Below are 20,006 nucleotides of genomic sequence, written 5' to 3'. Positions count from 1 at the left end.
ACTTATCAAACTCAACACCCAAAATACAAATAATCCAGTCAAGAATTGGGTGGAAGACATGAACAGACATTTCTCCAAAGAAGACATCAAAATGGCCAACAGACATATGAAAAAATGCTCAACATCACTCATCATCAGGGAAATACAAATCAAAACCTCACACCAGTCAGAATGGCTGAAATTAACAAGTCAGGAAACAACAGATGTTGGCAGGGATGCGAAGAAAGGGGAACCTTCTTACACTGTTGGTGGGAATGCAAACTGGTACAGCCACTTTGGAAAACAGTATGGAGGCTCCTCAAAAACTTAAAAATAGAGCTACCCTACAATCCAGCAATTGCACTACTAGGTATTTATCCAAAGGATACAAAAATAATGATTTGAAGGGGCACCTGCCCCCCAATGTCTATAGCAGCAATGTCCACAATAGTCAAAATATGGAAAGAGCCCAGATGTCCATTGACAGATGAATGAATAAAGAAGTAGTATCTGTGTGTGTGTGTGTGTGTGTGTGTGTGTGTGTGTGTGTGTGTGTGTGTGGAATATTACTTGGCCATCAAAAAGAATGAAATCCTGCCATTTGCAATGATATGGATGGGACTAGAGGGTTTTATGCTAAGGGAAATAAGTCAGCCAGAGAAAGACAAATACCATATGATATCACTCATATGTGGAATTTAAGAAACAAAACAGATGAACATAGGGGAATGGAAGGAAAAAGAAAATAAGATAAAAACAGAGGGAGGCAAACCATAAGAGGCTCTTAATTATAGGGAACAAACTGAGGATTGCTAGAGGGGGGTGGGTGGGGGGATGGGGGTAACTGGGTGATGGGCATTAAGGAGGGCACTTGATGTAATTGAGCACTAGGTCTTATATGCAAATGATGAATCACTAAATTCTACCCCTGAAGCTAATAATACACTGTATGTTAACTAAATTGAATTTAAATAAAACAATTTTTAAATAAATTATTTTAACATTAGTTTTGGTGGGAATAGGCAGGGTTTTGCCTATGTTCATGGTGATAAATAATTCAGTTACCCTGGATTTTGAGAGTTTGCTTTGGATCTTCTTATCATAGGTGGTTAGAGCTAAACATTCAATAATCACCACTCTGGAAGAGTGTCTTCTAAATGCTGAATCATGGATTGGATTCAGTCTGTGGTAAAGTTTTCAATAGTCCTCAGCAAAAGAGAAAAATAAGGCCAGTGATGCTTTGAGATTATATCCTTTCTATTTTGGGTGTTACAATATTATTTCTTTTACAAATTGACTATTTTAGAAAATGGTGATGATTTTATGATGTCCTTACTTCATAAAAGTTAGCTTTTGGAATGTGCGTTTGTTTTGAGAACATCAATTCTATAAATAAATTGTTGTTTATAAAAAAAACTTTTAAGAGGTTTTAACCATAGATTAGTACCTAGTAAGCAAAATATTTTTCATGTGTAGAATTCATTGGATATGGTAAACATAAGATAAGTAGAGCACATTATGTGCTAAACACAGAGGGGGATACTTAATATTCCTGAGATACCTGGGTTCTAAATACCGATAATATAGGATTCATACATGAGACTAAATACAGAAGACACTCGATATTCAGGACACACTAAATATACATGAGCATTTATTATTCATGATACCTTAATTTGGCCACTAAACACTGATCTCCATTCTGGCCCCACATATCCTCTGCTCAAAAACATAAATAAAACCCATGGAGTGCCTGCAGAAGAGCTGAGTGAGATCTGATTTTTGCGGAGGCCACCTAAAATAACAAGTCTGAAACAGCCTACTCTCTCCTGTGTTCTACCTGCAGTCCTGAGACGGGTCAGTGGCAGAGAACAATGCAGGTGGTGACAGCAGGGTCACAAGTGCTCACAATAGGGAACAAGGTCAAAAGGCATTTATATGATATGGCACCCCAAAATACACATGGTAAAGTTACCGTGGTCATCTCAAACTTCTGAAAACTCTTAATACATGGCAATGACGGGTGACTATCCAAATGAAGATTTCAACTTTCCTTCCATTTCTTTATATGGATCATTAATAAAATTACCAAGTTTCACACAGAGGACAGCATGGAAATTTACATTTAAGATAGAGCGTTTGCAACTGTAAACATTGGTGCACATTGTCTTACCTATTACCTGTTGTGTTCCTGGTAGGAATGTTATAAGCCCGCAATATTCTGACAAGAATCTTAATATCTCCATCACAGACAGTGTGTGCTGCCACCTTTTTCCTTTCTTTCCTCGGAGGCTTTAACTTCCTTTGTCGTTCAACAAGCTTACAAACTGCATGTGTCAACTGGCTAAAGAGTAAGAAAGCCATCAGCTGCATATACCCAAGATAACTATGTTTTAAAAGACATCAATTTTTATTTTTTATTTTATTTTAAGATTTTATTTATTTACTTGACAGAGAGAAGAAACAGTGAGAGAGGGAACACAAGCAGGGGGAGTGGGAGAGGGAGAAGCAGACTTCCTGCAGAGCAGGGAGCCTGATGTGGGGCTCAATCCCAGGACCCCGGGAGCATGACCTGAGCCAAAGGCAGATGCTTAACGACTGAGCCACCCAGGCGCCCCAAAGATATCAAATTTTAAAGTGAATTATTGTGAATAAGGCCATTATTCGGAACCATATTCTCTCCATTGTGGAGGGGAGACAGAGTTGTCTTAAGCCCAAGGAAAGAACCTTTCTCTGAGCACAGAAGAGATGTTGTGCTCACTATCATGTGAGAAGATGCGATTGCCCCATGCCCTTTGGGTACATGGTCCAAGAAGAGACAAGGGCATGGAGACGTCATTCCACAAAGACATGATGTTCTTTCAGAATATTATTCATTTTTCAGGAATCACTCTCCTGAAAGTGATTACTCAACTTTTCTACAGGCTCTGAAACAGGAGTTAGTTACACAAGCTGCCAACACAAATCCATGGAATTACAGCTTTATGGTCACACTCATTTCCGCCCTCCCAAAAAAACGAAAATAAAATACAATAGATTTCAGCATCCAAGCCAATTAAAATCATACTGGTCACACTAGGAATCTGCAAGTGGCCCCAGGGAGGATTCCTAGAAACATGGCATCCCTACTCCTAGTCCTACCCCTAAGGTTCAGAGATAGAACAGTATGAGAATTGAGTTGAGCCAAAGGCTCCCCCACCTGCTGCCTGTGGGTTGTAACACCCACGGATGGCTGAGGAGTTTTGAAAGGGGGAGATTATAGGCTTAGTATGCGGTGCTGCCAGCAACTTTTCCAGGAGCGGCTCCAGGACAGGAAAATCTTAGGGCAAAACTAATTTGGGACAAAGGTATTTCTTCTCTTTTTCTTTCCTGCCCTAAAAACTATCAATAAGGAGAGGGTCAAAGACCAGTACTATGCAACTGAAAATACCTATCATATAGATATGTCCAAAATGCAATTTTAAAATAACCAAATATATTTTAAGTCACTATATTTCACTTTATGCTTTGTAAATGCATCCTCTGACATGTAACTTAATATTAAAACAGAGAACTTTGAGGGCATTAGCTTAAAGCTTTATATTTCATATTTAAAAATAATTTTTATGATGTACCTTGCAGATACAATTTCTTCATAATCAGCCACAACATCTGATAAGTTAAATTTGCTAACTTTGACAATTCTTTTCATTATCAACCTTCTTATCTACAAAAAAAAATATTTAAAGAAATAATAGTATTTGAAGATTAAGTATTTACAATGCTATTGGTGCCACCATTTTTTTAGTCTTAATTTTTGCAAGCAGTGAATGTAAAGGGAGATTAGGAGGATTTCACAAAAGTAAATGCAAACATACTGATAATACTATTTTGTTATTGTTACCTTTTTCAGAAAATTGGCAGAATTAATCCTTTGTGCAGTAATAGAATTGACATCTGAAATGGCGATATCCTTCTCTATCTGACTTTCATATTCCTAAACAGAAAATTAAGTTAGTTTTACCTCTTCAGTGTAACAGAGTTCAGAGTATGATGCACTGCAATAAGATATAAAATATTAAATATTCAGTTCATGTGTAGGAGACACTGGCAACACTCTGGCATAAGAGAAGAAAACATTTCTTTCAGATTCTCCTACTGAGCATTAGCTAAGAACAGCTTTTGTCCATATTTCATTTGTTTCTAGGATGAGGTCCATTCATCTTTTAAAATAGATAATGTTGGGGTGCCTGGGTGGCTCAGTCAGTTAAGTGTCTGCCTTCAGCTCAGGTCATGATTGCAGGGTCCTGGGATCAAGCCCCACATCGAGCCCCACATCAAGCTCCCTGCTCAGCGGGGAGTCCACTTCTCCCTCTCCCTCTGCCCCTCCCTGCATCTTGTGCTCTCTCTCTCACACAATCACTTCCTAATAAATAAATAAAATTTTTTTAAAAATGTAAAAAAATGAAAACAGTATAACATTAGGAAAAATTATGATTGAGAAAATTATGAAAAAATGTGAAAATGATGGCGAAGTATTCTTTATGCATGCATTTACCTGGCAATCACTGAAAACAAAACATATGGGAAGTAGTATAGTATCAATAACTTTAATTTTTAACTTCTAACTTTATTTTTTTAAGTTTTTTTTAAGTAATCTCCACATCCAATGTGGGACTCAAATTCACAACCCCAAGATCAAAAGTTGCAGTCTCCACCAACTGAACCAGCCAGGTGCCCCTTAACTTCTAACTTTAAAAAGCTTATCAATAATGTTAATTTTACATCCAGCAGTTGGTATAAGATTATTTGTCAGGCTGTTTCATCTATATAATTCAGAATAAATCTGCATCTGTTAAATCTGCATTTGTGGGATACATCCCTAGTACACATGGAAATTGTTTTACATTATGGATAACACTAATGATTACCCAAAAATAATGAAGTAGATACTTTAGAACTTTCAGCCATGTTACAACGAACATTCTTTTATCTGAAAGTAATTTATTTGTTCTTCTGATTATCTGTAAGAAATCTTGAATTTAGTTCTGTTGGCAAGTAACAACTTTTACTTAAAGATATATTAATATTTCATATCATTTTACTCTTTATTAATTTATAGGAGTTAAATATTATAATATCTAGATATTAATTTTTTGTTATATGTGTTGCAAATATATTGTCTTAATCTGTAGGGTTTCATTTTAATATCAAATTTATTAACCTTTTTTTAAATTTATACTTTTTGTGTTTTAAGAAATACTTTCTTACCCCAAGACTAAGATATCCATTTAAAGTTTTGCTTTTCACATGTAACCCTTTTCTTAAGTTTTTTATTTTAATTCCAGCATAATTAACATAATTCACATGTACTCTTCATTACACATCGTATTTATTCCTTTTGTGAGGTCTGAATCTAATTTTATTTCTCTCTAGACAGATGACCAGAACCGCTTAACAGATAATCCATCTTTTCTTTCTTAAGATTTTTTTTTAATTTAAAGACTGTATTTATTTATCAGAGAGAGAGCGAGCACAAGTAGGGGGAGTGGCAGGCAGAGGGAGAAGCAGGCTCCCTGCTGAGCAGGGAGCCCCATGCAAGACTTGATCCCAGGACCCCAGGATCATGACCTGAGCTGAAGGCAGACACTTAATCAAGTGAGCCACCCAGGTGCCCCTTTTTGAAGATTTTTTTATTTATTCCTTTGAGAGAGACAGAGAGAGTGAGCGAGAGAATGAGCAGGGGGGAAGGGCAGAGGGAAAGGGAGAAGCAGACTCCCCGCTGAACAGAGAGCCTGACTCGGGGGCTCAGTCCCAGAACCCCGAGATCATGACCTGAGCTGAAGGCAGCCGCTTAACCCACTGATCCACCCAGGTGCCCCAAAAGCCCATTCTTTTCCAACTGATTTGTGATTATACCTATCAAATATAAAGTTTCCACATATGCATAGTAAGTCTGTTTTGAGGCCCTCTGTTCTATTTCACTGGTTTGGAATTGCATTACTACATTTACAAAATAATTCAGGGAGAACTGGCATGCTGGCACCTTACAACTTCCTATCAGTGAACATTTACTCAGATTTTTTTTTTTTACATCATTCAAAATGTTTTATAATTTTCTCCATTAAGTCCTTGCTAGCCAGTTGTCCCACATTCCAAATTTGATTGTTTCCTTGTGGTGCCATTTAACTTGTTTCTCTATCCCTCATACTTCTTGTTAAACAAATTTAATCTAAAGTCTTAATTTGATTCAGATTACACATTTGTGGCAAGGATACTTCATACATAATGTTGTATATTTCATACTGTATCATATAAAGGGCAATAATGTCTGACTGTCTTTTATTAGTGCATTAGTTTTCTCTTCCTGCTGTAACAAATTATCAAAAATTAAGTTGCTTCAAACAACACAAATTTAGTATCTCACAGTTCTGTAGGTGAGAAGGTCCGGTTGTCTCAGCTGGTTTCTCTGCTCCGGGATTCACAAGGTTGATGTCAAATTGTAGGCCAGCTGGGCTCTTATCAGGAAAGTCTGGGAAGGATCTGTTTCCAAGCTCATTGACGTTGTTGGCAGAATCCAGTACCCTGCAGCTTTGCGACTGAGGTCTCCTTCCCTTGCTGCCGTCAGCTAGGGACAACTCTTAGCTTCCAGGGACCTCTCTCCAGTCTCCGCAGGTGATCCTCTAAGTCTCTGAGCCAGCAACTACATGTTTAATCCTTCTCATGACAAATCTCTCTGATTTCTCTTGCTGCAGTTTTTGCTCCCAGCTGGAAAATGTCTCTGCTTTTAAAGGCTCATGTAATTAGATTAGGTCTCACCCAGATAATCCAGGATAATCTCCCTATTTTAAACAATGTAACACAACATATTTACAGGTTCTGGGGATTAGGGAATGGACATCTGTAGGGGGCCATTATTCTGCCTACCACTATTAATAAGATTAAGTTGGATCACTGAGTCAAGACAGCTAGATATCTCCTTTGTAGAGGTACAATGTTCCTTTTGCAATAAAAAATTAGTCATTTTAAATATGGGTATTATAGTCAACAAATTTACTAGTTGTGACAGTTTGCTGTAGTTTCTCTCATGTTTTCTACGTAGACAAATATATTTTCTGCAAACAAGGGCAGTTTGTCTTTTCTAATTCTAATTTTCTTCTTTCTGTCTTAATGCATTGGCTCTTACTGGTAGAAATGTTGGCGGGCATCCTTCCGTTGTTCAGATTAATGGGAAAATTACTGTCTATCCACTAAGTATAATGTTTGCATAGAAGCCTATGAGGAAATGGATTTCTGATCATGTTCCTTACACCAACTCAGTTCAGGGCATAAAATTAATAGGGTATTGAATCAGTCAAGGGGCAGATTATAAGGAATAGGTTTTCCAGAATGCTGAAAAGCTGGAGACAGAGATTTTGTTCAGGGACACCTGGGTACTGGCTCTATTTCTTTTCTTGAAGGAAAATATGGCCTTAGTGACCTTGACTTGGGATCAAGAACCAAAGGAGGCCAATGTTTGTAAACATTCCTTTAAATGGAAGTGCATTTACCATGTAAGTATTAATTCTCCCGGAGTAGTTAGGTAAACCTTGCCTATTGTGTACAGGGTTTGTTTAATTGATTTTTTGTTTGTTTCATTTTGTTTTGTTAACTCTGGCAAAACCCTGTTCTGTGTGGACAGGTCACAAGAAACTTACTCCCCATTAGGGTACCAAAGTCCAGGAAAAACCAGCATCTAAATTTGTTGCAGCTGTCCTGTCTGTGTTCTGCTCTGCTTTCTGTATGTTTCTGCATTACTAGCTAATTACATCCAAAACTCAATGTAATCATCCAGTGGGTATGTGGTGCCTTCTTGTCTCTCCTCGCACCCTCTCAATTCCACAATTTAGAAGAAGCACTTCTTTCAATGCAGTTCACATCAGCAGAAAAACCCAAAATGTTGTAACATTCTTGATCAGTTTAAAGAAGTTCTCTTCTAAGGAAACAATCAACAAAACTAAAAGGCAACCTAAAGAATGAGAGAAGATATTTGTAAATGCCATATCCAATAAAGGGTTAGTATCCAAAATATATAAAGGACTTATAAAACTCAACCCCCCCAAATCCAATTAAAAAATGGGCAGAAGACAGGAACAGACATTTATCCAAAGAAGACATACAGATGGCCAACAGACACATGAAAAGATGCTCATCATCACTTATCATCAGGGAAAGGCAAATCAAAACTACAATGAGATATCACCTCACACTTCTCAGAATGGTTAACATCAACAACACAAGAAACAACAGGTGTTGGCAAGGTTCTGGAGAGAGGGGAGCCCTCTTGCACTGTTGGTGGGAATGCAAAACGGTACAGCCACTCTGGAAAACAGTATGGAGGTTGCTCAAAAAGTTAAAAATAGGACTACCCTATGATCCAGCATTTGCACTACTGCGTATTTACCCAAAGAATACAAAAACACTAATTCAAAAGGATACATGCACCCTATGTTTATAGGAACATTATTTACCATAGCCAAGATATGGAAGCAACCCAAGAACCCATTGATTGATGAATGGATAAAGATGGGGTATATGTATACAATGAAATATTATTCAGCCATAAAAAGAATGAAATCTTGCCATTTGCAACAACATGGATGGAGCTAGAGAGTATAATGCTAAGTGAAATAAGTCAGTCAGAAAAAGACAAATACCATATGATTTCACTCATATGTGGAATTTAAGAAACAAAACAAACAAGCAAAGGGGAAAGAGAGAGACACACACACACACACACACACAAACCAAGAAACAGACTCTTAACTATAGAGAACAAACTGATGATTACCAGAGGAGGGGGATGGGGGGATGGGTGAAATAGGTGATAGAGATTAACAGTGCACTTGTGATGAGCACCAGGTATTGTATGGAACTACTGAATCACTATATTGTACATCTGAAACTAATATAACACTGTATGTTAACTAACTGGAATTAAAATAAAAACTAAACAAAGAAATTCCCTTTTAATTCTAGTATACTAAGAACTTTCATCATGAATAAGCACTGATTTTATTAAATGCCTTTTGGGCATTTATCAAGAGGAGCATATTTTTCCTTCCTTAATTATGTTAATGTGATAAATTATATTGATTCCTAATTAAATTAGCTTTGTTATGTGAAAACAAATCCTCTTAGATGATAAAGTGTAATTACATATTTATATACAACACATTGCTTTCCAATTTGTTGAATTTTTATTAGTAATTTTACAACAATGCTCATAAGTAAAATGATCTAAAATGATCATTTCCTGCTCTCCTTGCCCAATTTTGGTATGAAAGTTATCAGAAAATGAGTAGGATTACTTTTCTTCCCTTTCTGTTCTCTGAATAGTTCGAATAAGATAAGGAAAGCTCCTAGTTTCAAGAGCAGAAACTGTTCCTCTTTATGATGTTATATTCCCGATTATGCTGATTGACTTATTTCACTCAGCTTAACACCCTCCAGTTCCATCCACGTCGTTGCGAATGGCAAGATCTCATGCCTTTTGAGATGGCTGCATAATATTCCATTGTGTATATATACCACATCTTCTTTATCCATTCATCTGTCGATGGACATCTTGGCTCTTTCCACAGTTTGGCTATTGTGGACATCGCTGCTATAAACACTGGGGTGCATGTACCCCTTCGGATCCCTACATTTGTATCTTTGGGGTAAATACCCCGTAGTGCAATTGCTGGATCATATGGGAGCTCTATTTTCAACTGTTTGAGGAACCTCCATACTGTTTTCCAGAGTCGCTGCACCAGCTTGCATTCCCACCAACAGTGTAGGAGGGTTCCCCTTTCTCCACATCCCTGCCAACATCTGTCGTTTCCTGACTTGTTAATTTTAGCCATTCTGATGGGTGTGAGGTGGTATCTCATTGAGGTTTTGATTTGGATTTCCCTGATGCCGAGCGATGTTGAGCACTTCTTCATGTGTCTATTGGCCATTTGGATGTCTTCTTTGGAAAAATGTCTGTTCATGTCTTCTGCCCATTTCTTGTTTGGATTATTTGTTCTTTGGGTGTTGAGTTTGATACATTCTTTACAGATTTTGGATACTAGCCCTTTATCTGATATGTCATTTGCAAATATTTTCTCCCATTCTGTCAGTTGTCTTTTGGTTTTGTGGACTGTTTCTTTTGCTGTGCAGAAGCTTTTTATCTTGATGAAATGCCAATAGTTCATTTTTGCCCTGGCTTCCCTTGCCTTTGGCGATGTTTCCAGGAAGAGGTTGCTGCGGCTGAGGTCGATGATGTCGCTGCCTGTGTTCTCCTTTAGGATTTTGATGGACTCCTGTCTCACGTTTAGGTCTTTCAACCATTTGGAGTCTATTTTTGTGTGTGGTGTAAGGAAATGGTCCAGTTTCATTCTTCTGCATGTGGCTGTCCAATTAGTTGACCATAGAGTTGAGGGTCCATTTCTGGGCTCTCGATTCTGTTCCATTGATCTATGGGTCTGTTTTTGTGCCAGTACCATACTGTCTTAATGATGACAGCTTTGTAATAGAGCTGGAAGTTCGGAATTGTGATGCCGCCAGCTTTGCTTTTCTTTTCTTTTTCAACATTCCTCTGGCTATTCGGGGAGTGTCCTTGAGTTTTAATCGTAATGAGTCCTGTATAGTTTTGTTTGTGTATCCTCTAAATTAGGGTTTACAAGCTAAAGGATGACTGTGTGGCAACAATAAAAACAAACACACACTATTTTTTAAAAAATTCTTATTTACTATTAAGTGGCTTATTGCAATTCACTTTCAGTCCAGAATAAAATGAGGACAAATATCGAAGAGTTTATCCATTTCTTTCTTATTAATAATAACCAAAGTTAAATTAACAAGTCTATTATAACCTATTTTTAAAATAGTTTTTTAAAAATGTTTTTAATATAAACTTATTAGTTAAAATTTAAGATGAATTTAAAGCAGGAAAGATACTGATTTATCATACAATAAGCAATATTCAAATAGAAGCCACCTACCTGGAAGACTAAATCTGGAATATCTTTGTCATAAAGGGGTATTTGCTGCAGAAGGAAAATGTCTAATTGACCTGCATTTCTAAGTTGCAATAGCTGGAAACGTTTACTCTTTCTCATGTCTTCTTCAGAAACAAAGTTAAATTCATCCTGCAACTGTTCAAGACGAAAAGATTTTGGAATATCCTGTCCTTTATGTGTCACGTACTATAAAACATAAATAATAGAGCCTTTACTTAAAAGATTGATTTTTTAAAATTTGAGAATTATTTCAAAAACACTTTTTTCCCCTCAACTGTGAGATGTCAGAGTTTCCATATATGTAGGAAAAGGAGCAATGAATCTGTACAGAGATAGAATCTGGAAAAAAAAAAAAAAGAAAAGAAAAGAAAAAATAGAATCCAGCCTACATAGCTTTCCAACCTTTTCCTGGTCATGACTGAAATGAAAAATGAAAATATTTATATTGCACACTGGGTTAAAAGATGAGACTATTCGTATCTGTTTGCCATAAATGTTGAGAAAGGATCAATATTTCTGTATACTTGTAACTAACAGAGCACTTTAGTTGGGAAGCTCTGATCCAGGGAAGCTTAACTGCAATAATCTATGCATCGTTTTATTCAATAAATGCAAATGTGTGTACATGGTACATGCCAGGAAGAGTGCTAGCTACCAAAGACTTATTCACTGTAGTTCTATAAGGAAAGATAAAACGCAGAACGAATAGCTACTGTAAAGGGCAGAATGATATCAGAGTCATAGAAGTTATAAAAAGAAAAAAAGTTAACAGGAGGGAATGGAAAGAAGGGCCCGTATCTAACCGAGTTTATCAGGGAAACCTTTATCAGACTTGCAGGCTACCAAGATAGCCACCTAGGGTGCCCTTCTAGGCAGAGGGAATGACATGAACAAAGGTATGAAGAATGCATGTTTGAAGCACACAGAGCAGTTCAGGCGGTTATAAGAAAGAATAGGAGAAGTGAACAGTTAATGGAGTCATTGAGGCAAGGAATGTGTCTATAAATCATCTTTATATCCCTAGCATCTATAATACCATGGGGACTCTGTAGTTGTACAAGACATGCTAGCCTGACGTTTAGCCTATAGGATGCCCGGCAGGTTGCTAAGTAACGGCAGAGTACCAACCATCAGGCCTAAAGTAGCAATTATTTCAGTTGTTGAATTTCTAACTGCCTTTACAATACTGTAAAACTGGTTGAAAATCGTATCTGTCCTCAGATTTATCTTTATATGCCTCCTGGTGCCTAGAAAAACTGAAGTATAAGGGGGTAGACCTTAGGAAATAGAATATACAGTACTGATATTTGCTATAACTTACCATAATAAATTCCATTAAATCAGAATATTCTGGATTATTTGGATCGATTTTTACTTCATTTGCCCACTCAAAAAGCTTCTGTGCATTAATGAGCCATGGAATTCCAGGAACCCCTCTTGCATCTACATTCCTTAACACACTAACAAAGAGAAAAATATCTTGTGAATTTGCATACAATATCTAAGTTATACATCTGTTATACAGGGTAAAACCTACCCATTCCAGGTAGTTAAAGATAAAACCTATGCATCCTCTGCATTTCAGGATAAAACAGAAGATTTAGATGTGATATCACTCTTGGTTCTTCTCACATTCTAATTTGTATCCTAGCTTTTTGATAAATGTCTACCCCTTCCCTTAAGAGACAGTAAGCTTCTTAAGGGTAAAGTCTGTAAATACCATCTTTGCCATCTCCACCTGGTGTAGTAGCTAAAACATAGTAGATGCTGAAGGGAATAGTGCTTGCTGAATGTACTTTGTAAACCCCGAGGATAGTAACTTGTTAAATATTTTCTTTCCATAGGATGTACAATATTGCAATTTAATCAAGATGTTAGCTCTGGCAAAATTAATAAAGTCCACAACATAAAAAGAATCTTCAGGCTCGATCTATACAATTGAAACATAATACAGAGTAATACAATTAACTGGGAAGTATTCTGCCAGAAGAGTATCTCTGTTTGGTCACATATGGCTGTCTTAAGAAGTTGGAGAGCTGTAACAGTCTAGACTCATAATTCATCCTTGGTGGGACCTCAGCTATAGGCTAAGTGAAGAAGAAATTCAACCCTAAACAGTAAGGATTTCTTGAAAACCATCAATTATCCCAGTTATTTAGTCTCTCTCTTCATAGAAAATTTGCCTCATCATGTATAATTACAGGGACTTGGACTAGAAAATCTCCAAGATCCTTTCTATAAATTAATTCAAGAAACATTCCAGTCCATAAACTGGGAGTCCAGAAATACAGTTCTGACTCAGATTCAATAATGTCTTAACCCAAACGTGGACACTATCTTATACTGTCTACTTCCCATCAGCATCTATTCATATTTCTATGATGAATCTTGGGAAGCTATCGCTAACAAAGTCAATGCCTAGTATGACAGGATATAAGCAAAATTACAAGTAGGTGAAGTATGAGTATTCTTTCTTTCTTTACTTCCTATTTCTGTCCTTATATTTGAACTGTTTTTGATATCTTTGTCACAAGAGATCTCTAGGGCCTGAGATCTGATTTCTTACACCATCATGTAAGAAATTTTCCTTCTCATAGGAAGAGTCCTAGCCCAGGTCACAAAGCCTGAGGCAAAGCTTACATGTTAATTAACAGATCAGGGAGGGAAACTTACCCAGTTATAGCCTTAAAATAAAAAAGAAGTTGTAAATGGATTTCAATGTACTCCCACGATTTCTGCCTTAGGGAAGGTAATAAAGACCTCAGAACATCTCGTGCCTTTACTACAATAATTCCTCCAGCCACCCCTATAGGTGTTCAGCTATGGGCTATGACAAAATCCCTCTGCCACCTGTACTCCCTTCTCCACAACCAAATGCCAAGCAAGGAACACAATTCAGTGGCATTCAGTACACTCACGGTGTTGTACAACCACCATCGCTACCCTATTTCCAGAATTTTTATCATTCCAAACAGAAACTCTGTTAAACAACAGCTCCGCATTCCTCCCTACCCCCAACCGCTGGCTTTGTGTCTCTATGAATTAAGGGGAAAAAAAAGTAAAGTTATTAGGGAGGAAAGACAGACTGTCTACAAAACACCAACATGGCAGACTTTTAAAAAGGAATAATAAATCCCAGAAGATTAAGCAATTATAGCTTCAAAGTGTCAAGGGAAAATAAGTACCAACCTCAGATGTTACACCCAAACTATTATTCAAGAATGAGGACAAAATTAAGATATTTCAGATATACAAAAACTAAACAAATTTGCTAGCCAGAGGCTGACTGAAAGAATCAATAAAGGAGCAGATTTTCATCAAGAAAAGTAAATGTAGAATGAAAGTGTGGAAGATAAAGAGGTGCAAACACAAAAGTCAATTAACCATGTCAGAAAGTTTCATTAACTAGCAAGCATAAGAGAATGGTTTATATTTTAAAAATGTTTTAAATGAAAACTCTGGACAATAATCACTGAGATTCGAGAAGTGTGCTCAATGTGGTATTAAAGTATTCCAAGATCTTTTGGTTCACTGCTTTATCTCAAGCTCATCGATGAATGAATAAATGAATGAGCAAATCAGAGAATTACATGAATACTTCCTTTTTTTGTGACAATATAACAAGTTTACTGCATGTGACATAATACAAGTCTTATATGCAACATAACAGACTTTGGTATTACAGAATTTAACCTGTTTTGTAACTACCTTGGTGTTACTCTTTGCTTACCTGTTCTGTGTTGCACCAACAGACCCCTTTTCCCCATAGCTTTTTACTATTAGAGTTTCTTTCCCTCAGAAAAGGTGAAAATGCTCAAGTTCCCACCCATGAAAAAAATGTTAACCCAAATTTAAGTTTCAGCATATTTTAACATTAGAAATAGGGTGTGTGCAACACCTACTTTTACCTGAATAGTACTATACAAAAGGTTACAGTGTTGACCAAAAGAAGACACAGGTTTCTCATTAAACTTTTGTTTTAATGGGTCTCAAAATTCTGTGACAGATTTTTGGTCAAGTTGTTTCCATTAAAAAGTACTGATTTTAAAAACTAATAACTTAAAACTGCCACACACACACAAAAAAAACATGGTCCACAAAACATTCTCTTTTCCTTCTGAAGGTTTTACGATGCATTGTTATCATTAACCAGTCTTTTACTATTAAACTTAAATGGCCAATTGACACAAACAGTTCTGAGACTGTTCTTCCACCACTGATTAAGACTGGGGTGGCAGGTATTGGGGATAATATTCATTTAGCCTTCTGAGCTTTCTGGGCAGACTTGGTGACCTTGCCAGCTCCAGCTGCCTTCTTGTCCACTGCTTTGATGACACCCACAGCAACCGTCTGTCTCATGTCACGAACAGCAAAACGGCCCAGAGGAGGATAGTCAGAGAAGCTCTCAAGACACATAGGCTTGCCAGGAACCATATCAACAATGGCAGCAGCACCAGATTTCAAGAACTTGGGACCATCTTCCAGCTTTTTTCCAGATCGACGATCTATTTTCTCCTTCAGCTCAGCAAACTTGCAAGCAATGTGAGCCGTGTGACAATCCAGCACAGGTGCATATCCAGCACTGATTTCGCCTGGATGGTTCAGGATAATCACCTGAGCCGTGAAGCCAGCTGCTTCCATTGGTGGGTCATTTTTGCTGTCACCAGCCACATTGCCACGACGAACATCTTTGACAGATACGTTCTTGACATTGGAGCCCACATTGTCCCCAGGAAGAGCCTCACTCAAAGCTTCATGGTGCATTTCAACAGACTTTACTTCAGTTGTAACATTCACTGGAGCAAAGGTGACCACCATCCCAGGTTTAAGAACACCAGTCTCGACTCGGCCCACAGGGACAGTACCAATACCACCAATTTTGTAGACGTCCTGGAGAGGCAGACGCAAGGGCTTGTCAGTTGGACGAGTTTGTGGCAGGATGCAATCCAGAGCTTCAAGCAGTGTGGTTCCACTGGCATTCCCATCTTTACGGGTGACTTTCCATCCCTTGAACCAAGGCATGTTAGCACTTGGCTCCAGCATGTTGTCACCGTTCCAACCAGAAATTGGCACAAATGCTACTGTGTCGGGGTTGTAGCCAATTTTCTTAATGTAGGTGCTGACTTCCTTAACGATTTCCTTGTATCTCTTCTGGCTGTAGGGTGGCTCAGTGGAATCCATCTTGTTAACACCAACAATTAGTTGTTTTACACCCAGTGTGTAAGCCAGAAGGGCATGCTCACGGGTCTGCCCATTCTTGGAGATACCGGCTTCAAATTCACCAACATCAGCAGCAACAATCAGGACAGCACAGTCAGCCTGAGATGTGCCTGTAATGTTTTTGATAAAGTCTCTGTGTCCTGGGGCATCAATGATGGTCACGTAATACTTGCTGGTCTCGAATTTCCACAGGGAGATATCAATGGTGATACCACGTTCACGTTCAGCTTTCAGTTTATCCAAGACCCAGGCATACTTGAAGGAGCCCTTTCCCATCTCAGCAGCCTCTTTCTCAAATTTTTCAATAGTTCTTTTGTCGATCCCACCACATTTGTAAATCAGATGACCAGTAGTGGTAGACTTGCCCGAATCTACGTGTCCAATGACGACGATGTTGATGTGAGTCTTTTCCTTTCCCATTTTGGTTTAGGTTGAGCGGTGGTTTTCACGATACCTGTGTTCTGGCGGCAAACCCGTTGCGAAAAAGCTACATGAATACTTTCTTTTGGATCTTCTTGCTCTGAAGGATAGCTCCAAGCTCTGACTCTCACAAGTCAGCCCTGCCTTTTGGAGCACCCATCCCAGGTTCCTGGAACCCGGGGTCTGCACCAGCTCTTGAACACCCACAACTGTAGAAGAGAGTTCTGGAACCAACCACTCTGATCACAGAGGCCCCAACTGTAAAGTTTTACTTCAAGTTAACTTCTTTAGAGAGTGCTCTGGACTTTGAAACCTCCTTTGCAATTTACTGCCTCTTGAAATCTGTCGTCTGTCCCAATCTTTCACAGAACTGCTTTCAATCTTTTGTAAACCTGAGTTCCCAAGTGGAACTGCTAACTGCAGCATCACAGAATCCGTTAGAGAAAAGACTTCAAGAAGCAAAATGATGAGGATAGGCCAATGAATCTGGCCAGAAGGTCACTGGTAGTGTTCAGGAATAAATGGGTTGAGTTAGGGAGGGAATGTGTGAATAAAAAGTGGAGGCTTTGTACACAGATCAGTAGACCACACAAATGAGGACTTGGACAGGAAAAACAGCCAAGACAGGTTTTCAGGGTTTAATCAAATGCTTGGGTTTTTCTTTGTTTTAAAACAAGGAAGGCTTCTAGAATACAAAAGACTAACAGCTTAGGGAAATGGAAGAGTTAAAGATAATGTAAGAAAAGGATATAAATATGTCATCAAGATCCTAAAGGAGACAAAGAAAAGTGCCTAATTACCTGTATAAAAGTTAGCTTTAGAGTAAGAAGAACAAATATTTGACTCCAAAAAGAAAGTGAAGAATAGTATGAGGAGGCAAAGATTGGAAATAGCTGCAGCGGGGACACTGCTGGGGAAAAACGAAGAAATACAAGCAAATAATGGTTCAGAGTTTTAAAAGCTTATTCACTAGCTCCAAAATGGATTATCTTTATTAATTGTCCATTTTTCTCTAAATGCCTTTATTCAGGTCTCTAAGAAGATGACCTTGTTTACTTAGCAAAACAAGGACATCATCAAAATTGCGTTCCTGTCTACACAGTGATTTCTGTTTCCTTCTCTGATTTAAAGAGGTATTTCCTCTTCTATAGAGCCAAGCTATCACTTGCGTTCTGGTTCGATATCTTCTTGACTCTGAAGGATCTCATACTCTTTCTAATACATTCTGGCTCTTTTTCTATGGATTTCGTCACTTATTCTAAGATAAAAAGTGCCCCAATTTTCAAGAAACCTATACTTTGATTCTATTGTCTCTCTTATTTTCAGCCTCTTTTTAAAACTTCTTGGTAAGTAATCTACATATACGACCTCAGCCTCTTCAACATCAATTGCTGAGTACTACTGACACTTTGTTTTTTTTCTCTAAAACTATTGCCAAGAAAAGCATTTATGAACACTTACTATGAATCTGGCCATATGCCACTGGCTTTATAGTGTTCTCATTGTTATTTTTAAAATAGTCTCTAATTTCAGTTTTGATTTCCTGTTTAATCCAAGTTATTTATAGCAATGTTTTAAATTTTAAAAATTATTTTTTTTCAGAGCAAGACTGATCAGAAAGTGCAGTTTCCATATGTCCCCTCCCTGCCTCCAACCTGCAGTCTACTCTACTATCAATATTTGTACCAGAGTTATAATTTATTACATTCATTGCAATAAAAGAGTTGCATTTGTTATAATCAATGACTGACACATCATCATCACTCAAAATCCACAGTTTATATTAGGGTTTACTCTTGGTGTTGTACATTCTATGGGTTTTGACGAATATGTAATGACGTGTATCTACAATTATAGTATCATACAGAGAGTAGTTTCACTGCCCTAAAAATCCTGTGTGCTCTGCCTATCCATCCCTGTTTCCTCCTAACCCCTGGCAACCACTGATATTTTACTGTCTCCATAGTTCTGACTTTTCCATAATGTCATATAGTTTGGGTACAACAATTTTTTTAATTTAATTTAATTTTAATATGTTATGTTAGTCACCATACATCATTAGTTTTTGATGTGGTGATCAATGATTCATTGTTTTCATATAACACCCAGTGCTCCATGCAGTACGTGCCCTCCTTAACACCCACCACCAGGCTCACCCATCCCCTCAACCCCCCCCAAAACCCTCAGTTTTATCTCAGAGTCCATAGTCTCTCATGGTTCATCTCCCCCTCCAATTTCCCTCCCTTCATTTTTCCCTTCCTTCTCCTAATGTCCTCCATGCTATTCTTTATGTTCCACAAATAAGTGAAACCATATGATAATTGACTTTCTCTGCTTGACTTATTTCACTTAGCATAATCTCCAGTCCCATCCATGTTGATGTAAAAGTTGGGTATTCATCCTTTCTGATGGCTGAGTAATATTCCATTGTATATATGGACCACATCAAAAAATATGTGGTTAGATGGGGAGGGAGAACCATCTTTTTGTTATCATCATTCTTTAATTTTTAAATGATGGAATCTACTTAGCCCTTTATATTTACTGTTTTATTCAAACACAGCATGATATATAAACCAGTATAACCATTTTTATAGATTTTTACTGTACTTAATTCTAGTAATCCTACTTGTGGTATGATCTAGAAATTAATCCCAAGTTCTCTAAGAAGTCCTAGGGCATAGAGTAAGATTTCTAGGATTTTTCTTCTAGCAAACTGATAATGCATAAATGATTCTTTCATAATCCAGAATGGTTGGGAGATACAAAGGATCCAGAAATAAAATCCTTAGGAGCCTTGGCCTTTGCCTGTAAGAGCTATGGAACCACTTCTCCCATCATCCATGTACCTATAAACCTAAGTATTAAAGAGATACATTCACTTACATGTAAATCCAAATGAAAATAAATAGTCCAAATCAACTAGACTGCTCTTACCACTGCTAGAGTTTTCCGTTTTACAGACACAGGTTCTGTGTGATGGTTTGCTGAAGACTGGCATTATTTTTCAAGCATAAAAATTTATTACCTGCAGTAAGCAGATCTTAATGACTGTGACATGGGTGTGCGAGGAATACCATTTTCGTCTAAAGCCCACGATAGAGAGTAGCTCAGTTTTCCTGATGTCAAAAGACAAAGTTCCTCAGTTCCATTTCCCTCAAGAAGAAAAGGTACATCTGTTTATAAAAAGCATTAAACCATGAATTTTTAATAAGGCATAGAATGTGCACATGGTAGATTTTTTTCTCCCTGACTTTACTTGTGAAACCCCAGGCTGTTGTGTGGTGACCCCAGGCTCTAATCTCAAAACTCTCTCTCATTTTCCATCTATGGTACCTCAAGGCAGACCACTTCAAACAGACTACAAAACAGAGAGGAAAA

The 20,006-nt window shown here is 37.7% G+C and overlaps 2 protein-coding genes across 3 annotated transcripts in view; both read right to left on the bottom strand.

Annotated features, from left to right (window-relative positions):
* Positions 1-3,681, bottom strand: part of CC2D2B (coiled-coil and C2 domain containing 2B) — a 50,829-nt gene extending 47,148 nt beyond the window's left edge. Inside the window, exons 1-2 of one of the 2 annotated variants that reach the window (XM_027597019.1) lie at positions 3,594-3,681; positions 2,153-2,323 (exon numbers count right to left, since the gene is read on the bottom strand). In XM_027597019.1, the coding sequence (XP_027452820.1) occupies positions 2,153-2,323; positions 3,594-3,670 (248 nt within the window). In that variant the 5' untranslated portion in view covers positions 3,671-3,681. Of the gene's footprint in view, positions 1-2,152; positions 2,324-3,593 lie in introns of those variants that run through there. The other variant, XM_027597020.1, reaches the window with a different exon arrangement.
* A 163-nt stretch (positions 3,682-3,844) lies between these two features.
* Positions 3,845-20,006, bottom strand: part of LOC113920294 (protein CC2D2B-like) — a 53,267-nt gene continuing 37,105 nt past the window's right edge. The window contains exons 17-20 of the mRNA XM_027590645.1: positions 19,654-19,801; positions 12,307-12,445; positions 10,968-11,171; positions 3,845-3,955 (exon numbers count right to left, since the gene is read on the bottom strand). Coding sequence (XP_027446446.1) covers positions 3,845-3,955; positions 10,968-11,171; positions 12,307-12,445; positions 19,654-19,801 — 602 coding nt within the window. The remainder of the gene's footprint in view (positions 3,956-10,967; positions 11,172-12,306; positions 12,446-19,653; positions 19,802-20,006) is intronic.

This window comes from Zalophus californianus, chromosome 15 (genome assembly GCF_009762305.2).
Source record: "Zalophus californianus isolate mZalCal1 chromosome 15, mZalCal1.pri.v2, whole genome shotgun sequence".
In the NCBI taxonomy this organism is placed as follows: Eukaryota; Metazoa; Chordata; class Mammalia; order Carnivora; family Otariidae; genus Zalophus; species Zalophus californianus.
The sequence above is the reverse complement of the archived record's forward strand: the minus strand, read 5'-3'. Positions and strand labels throughout refer to the sequence as shown.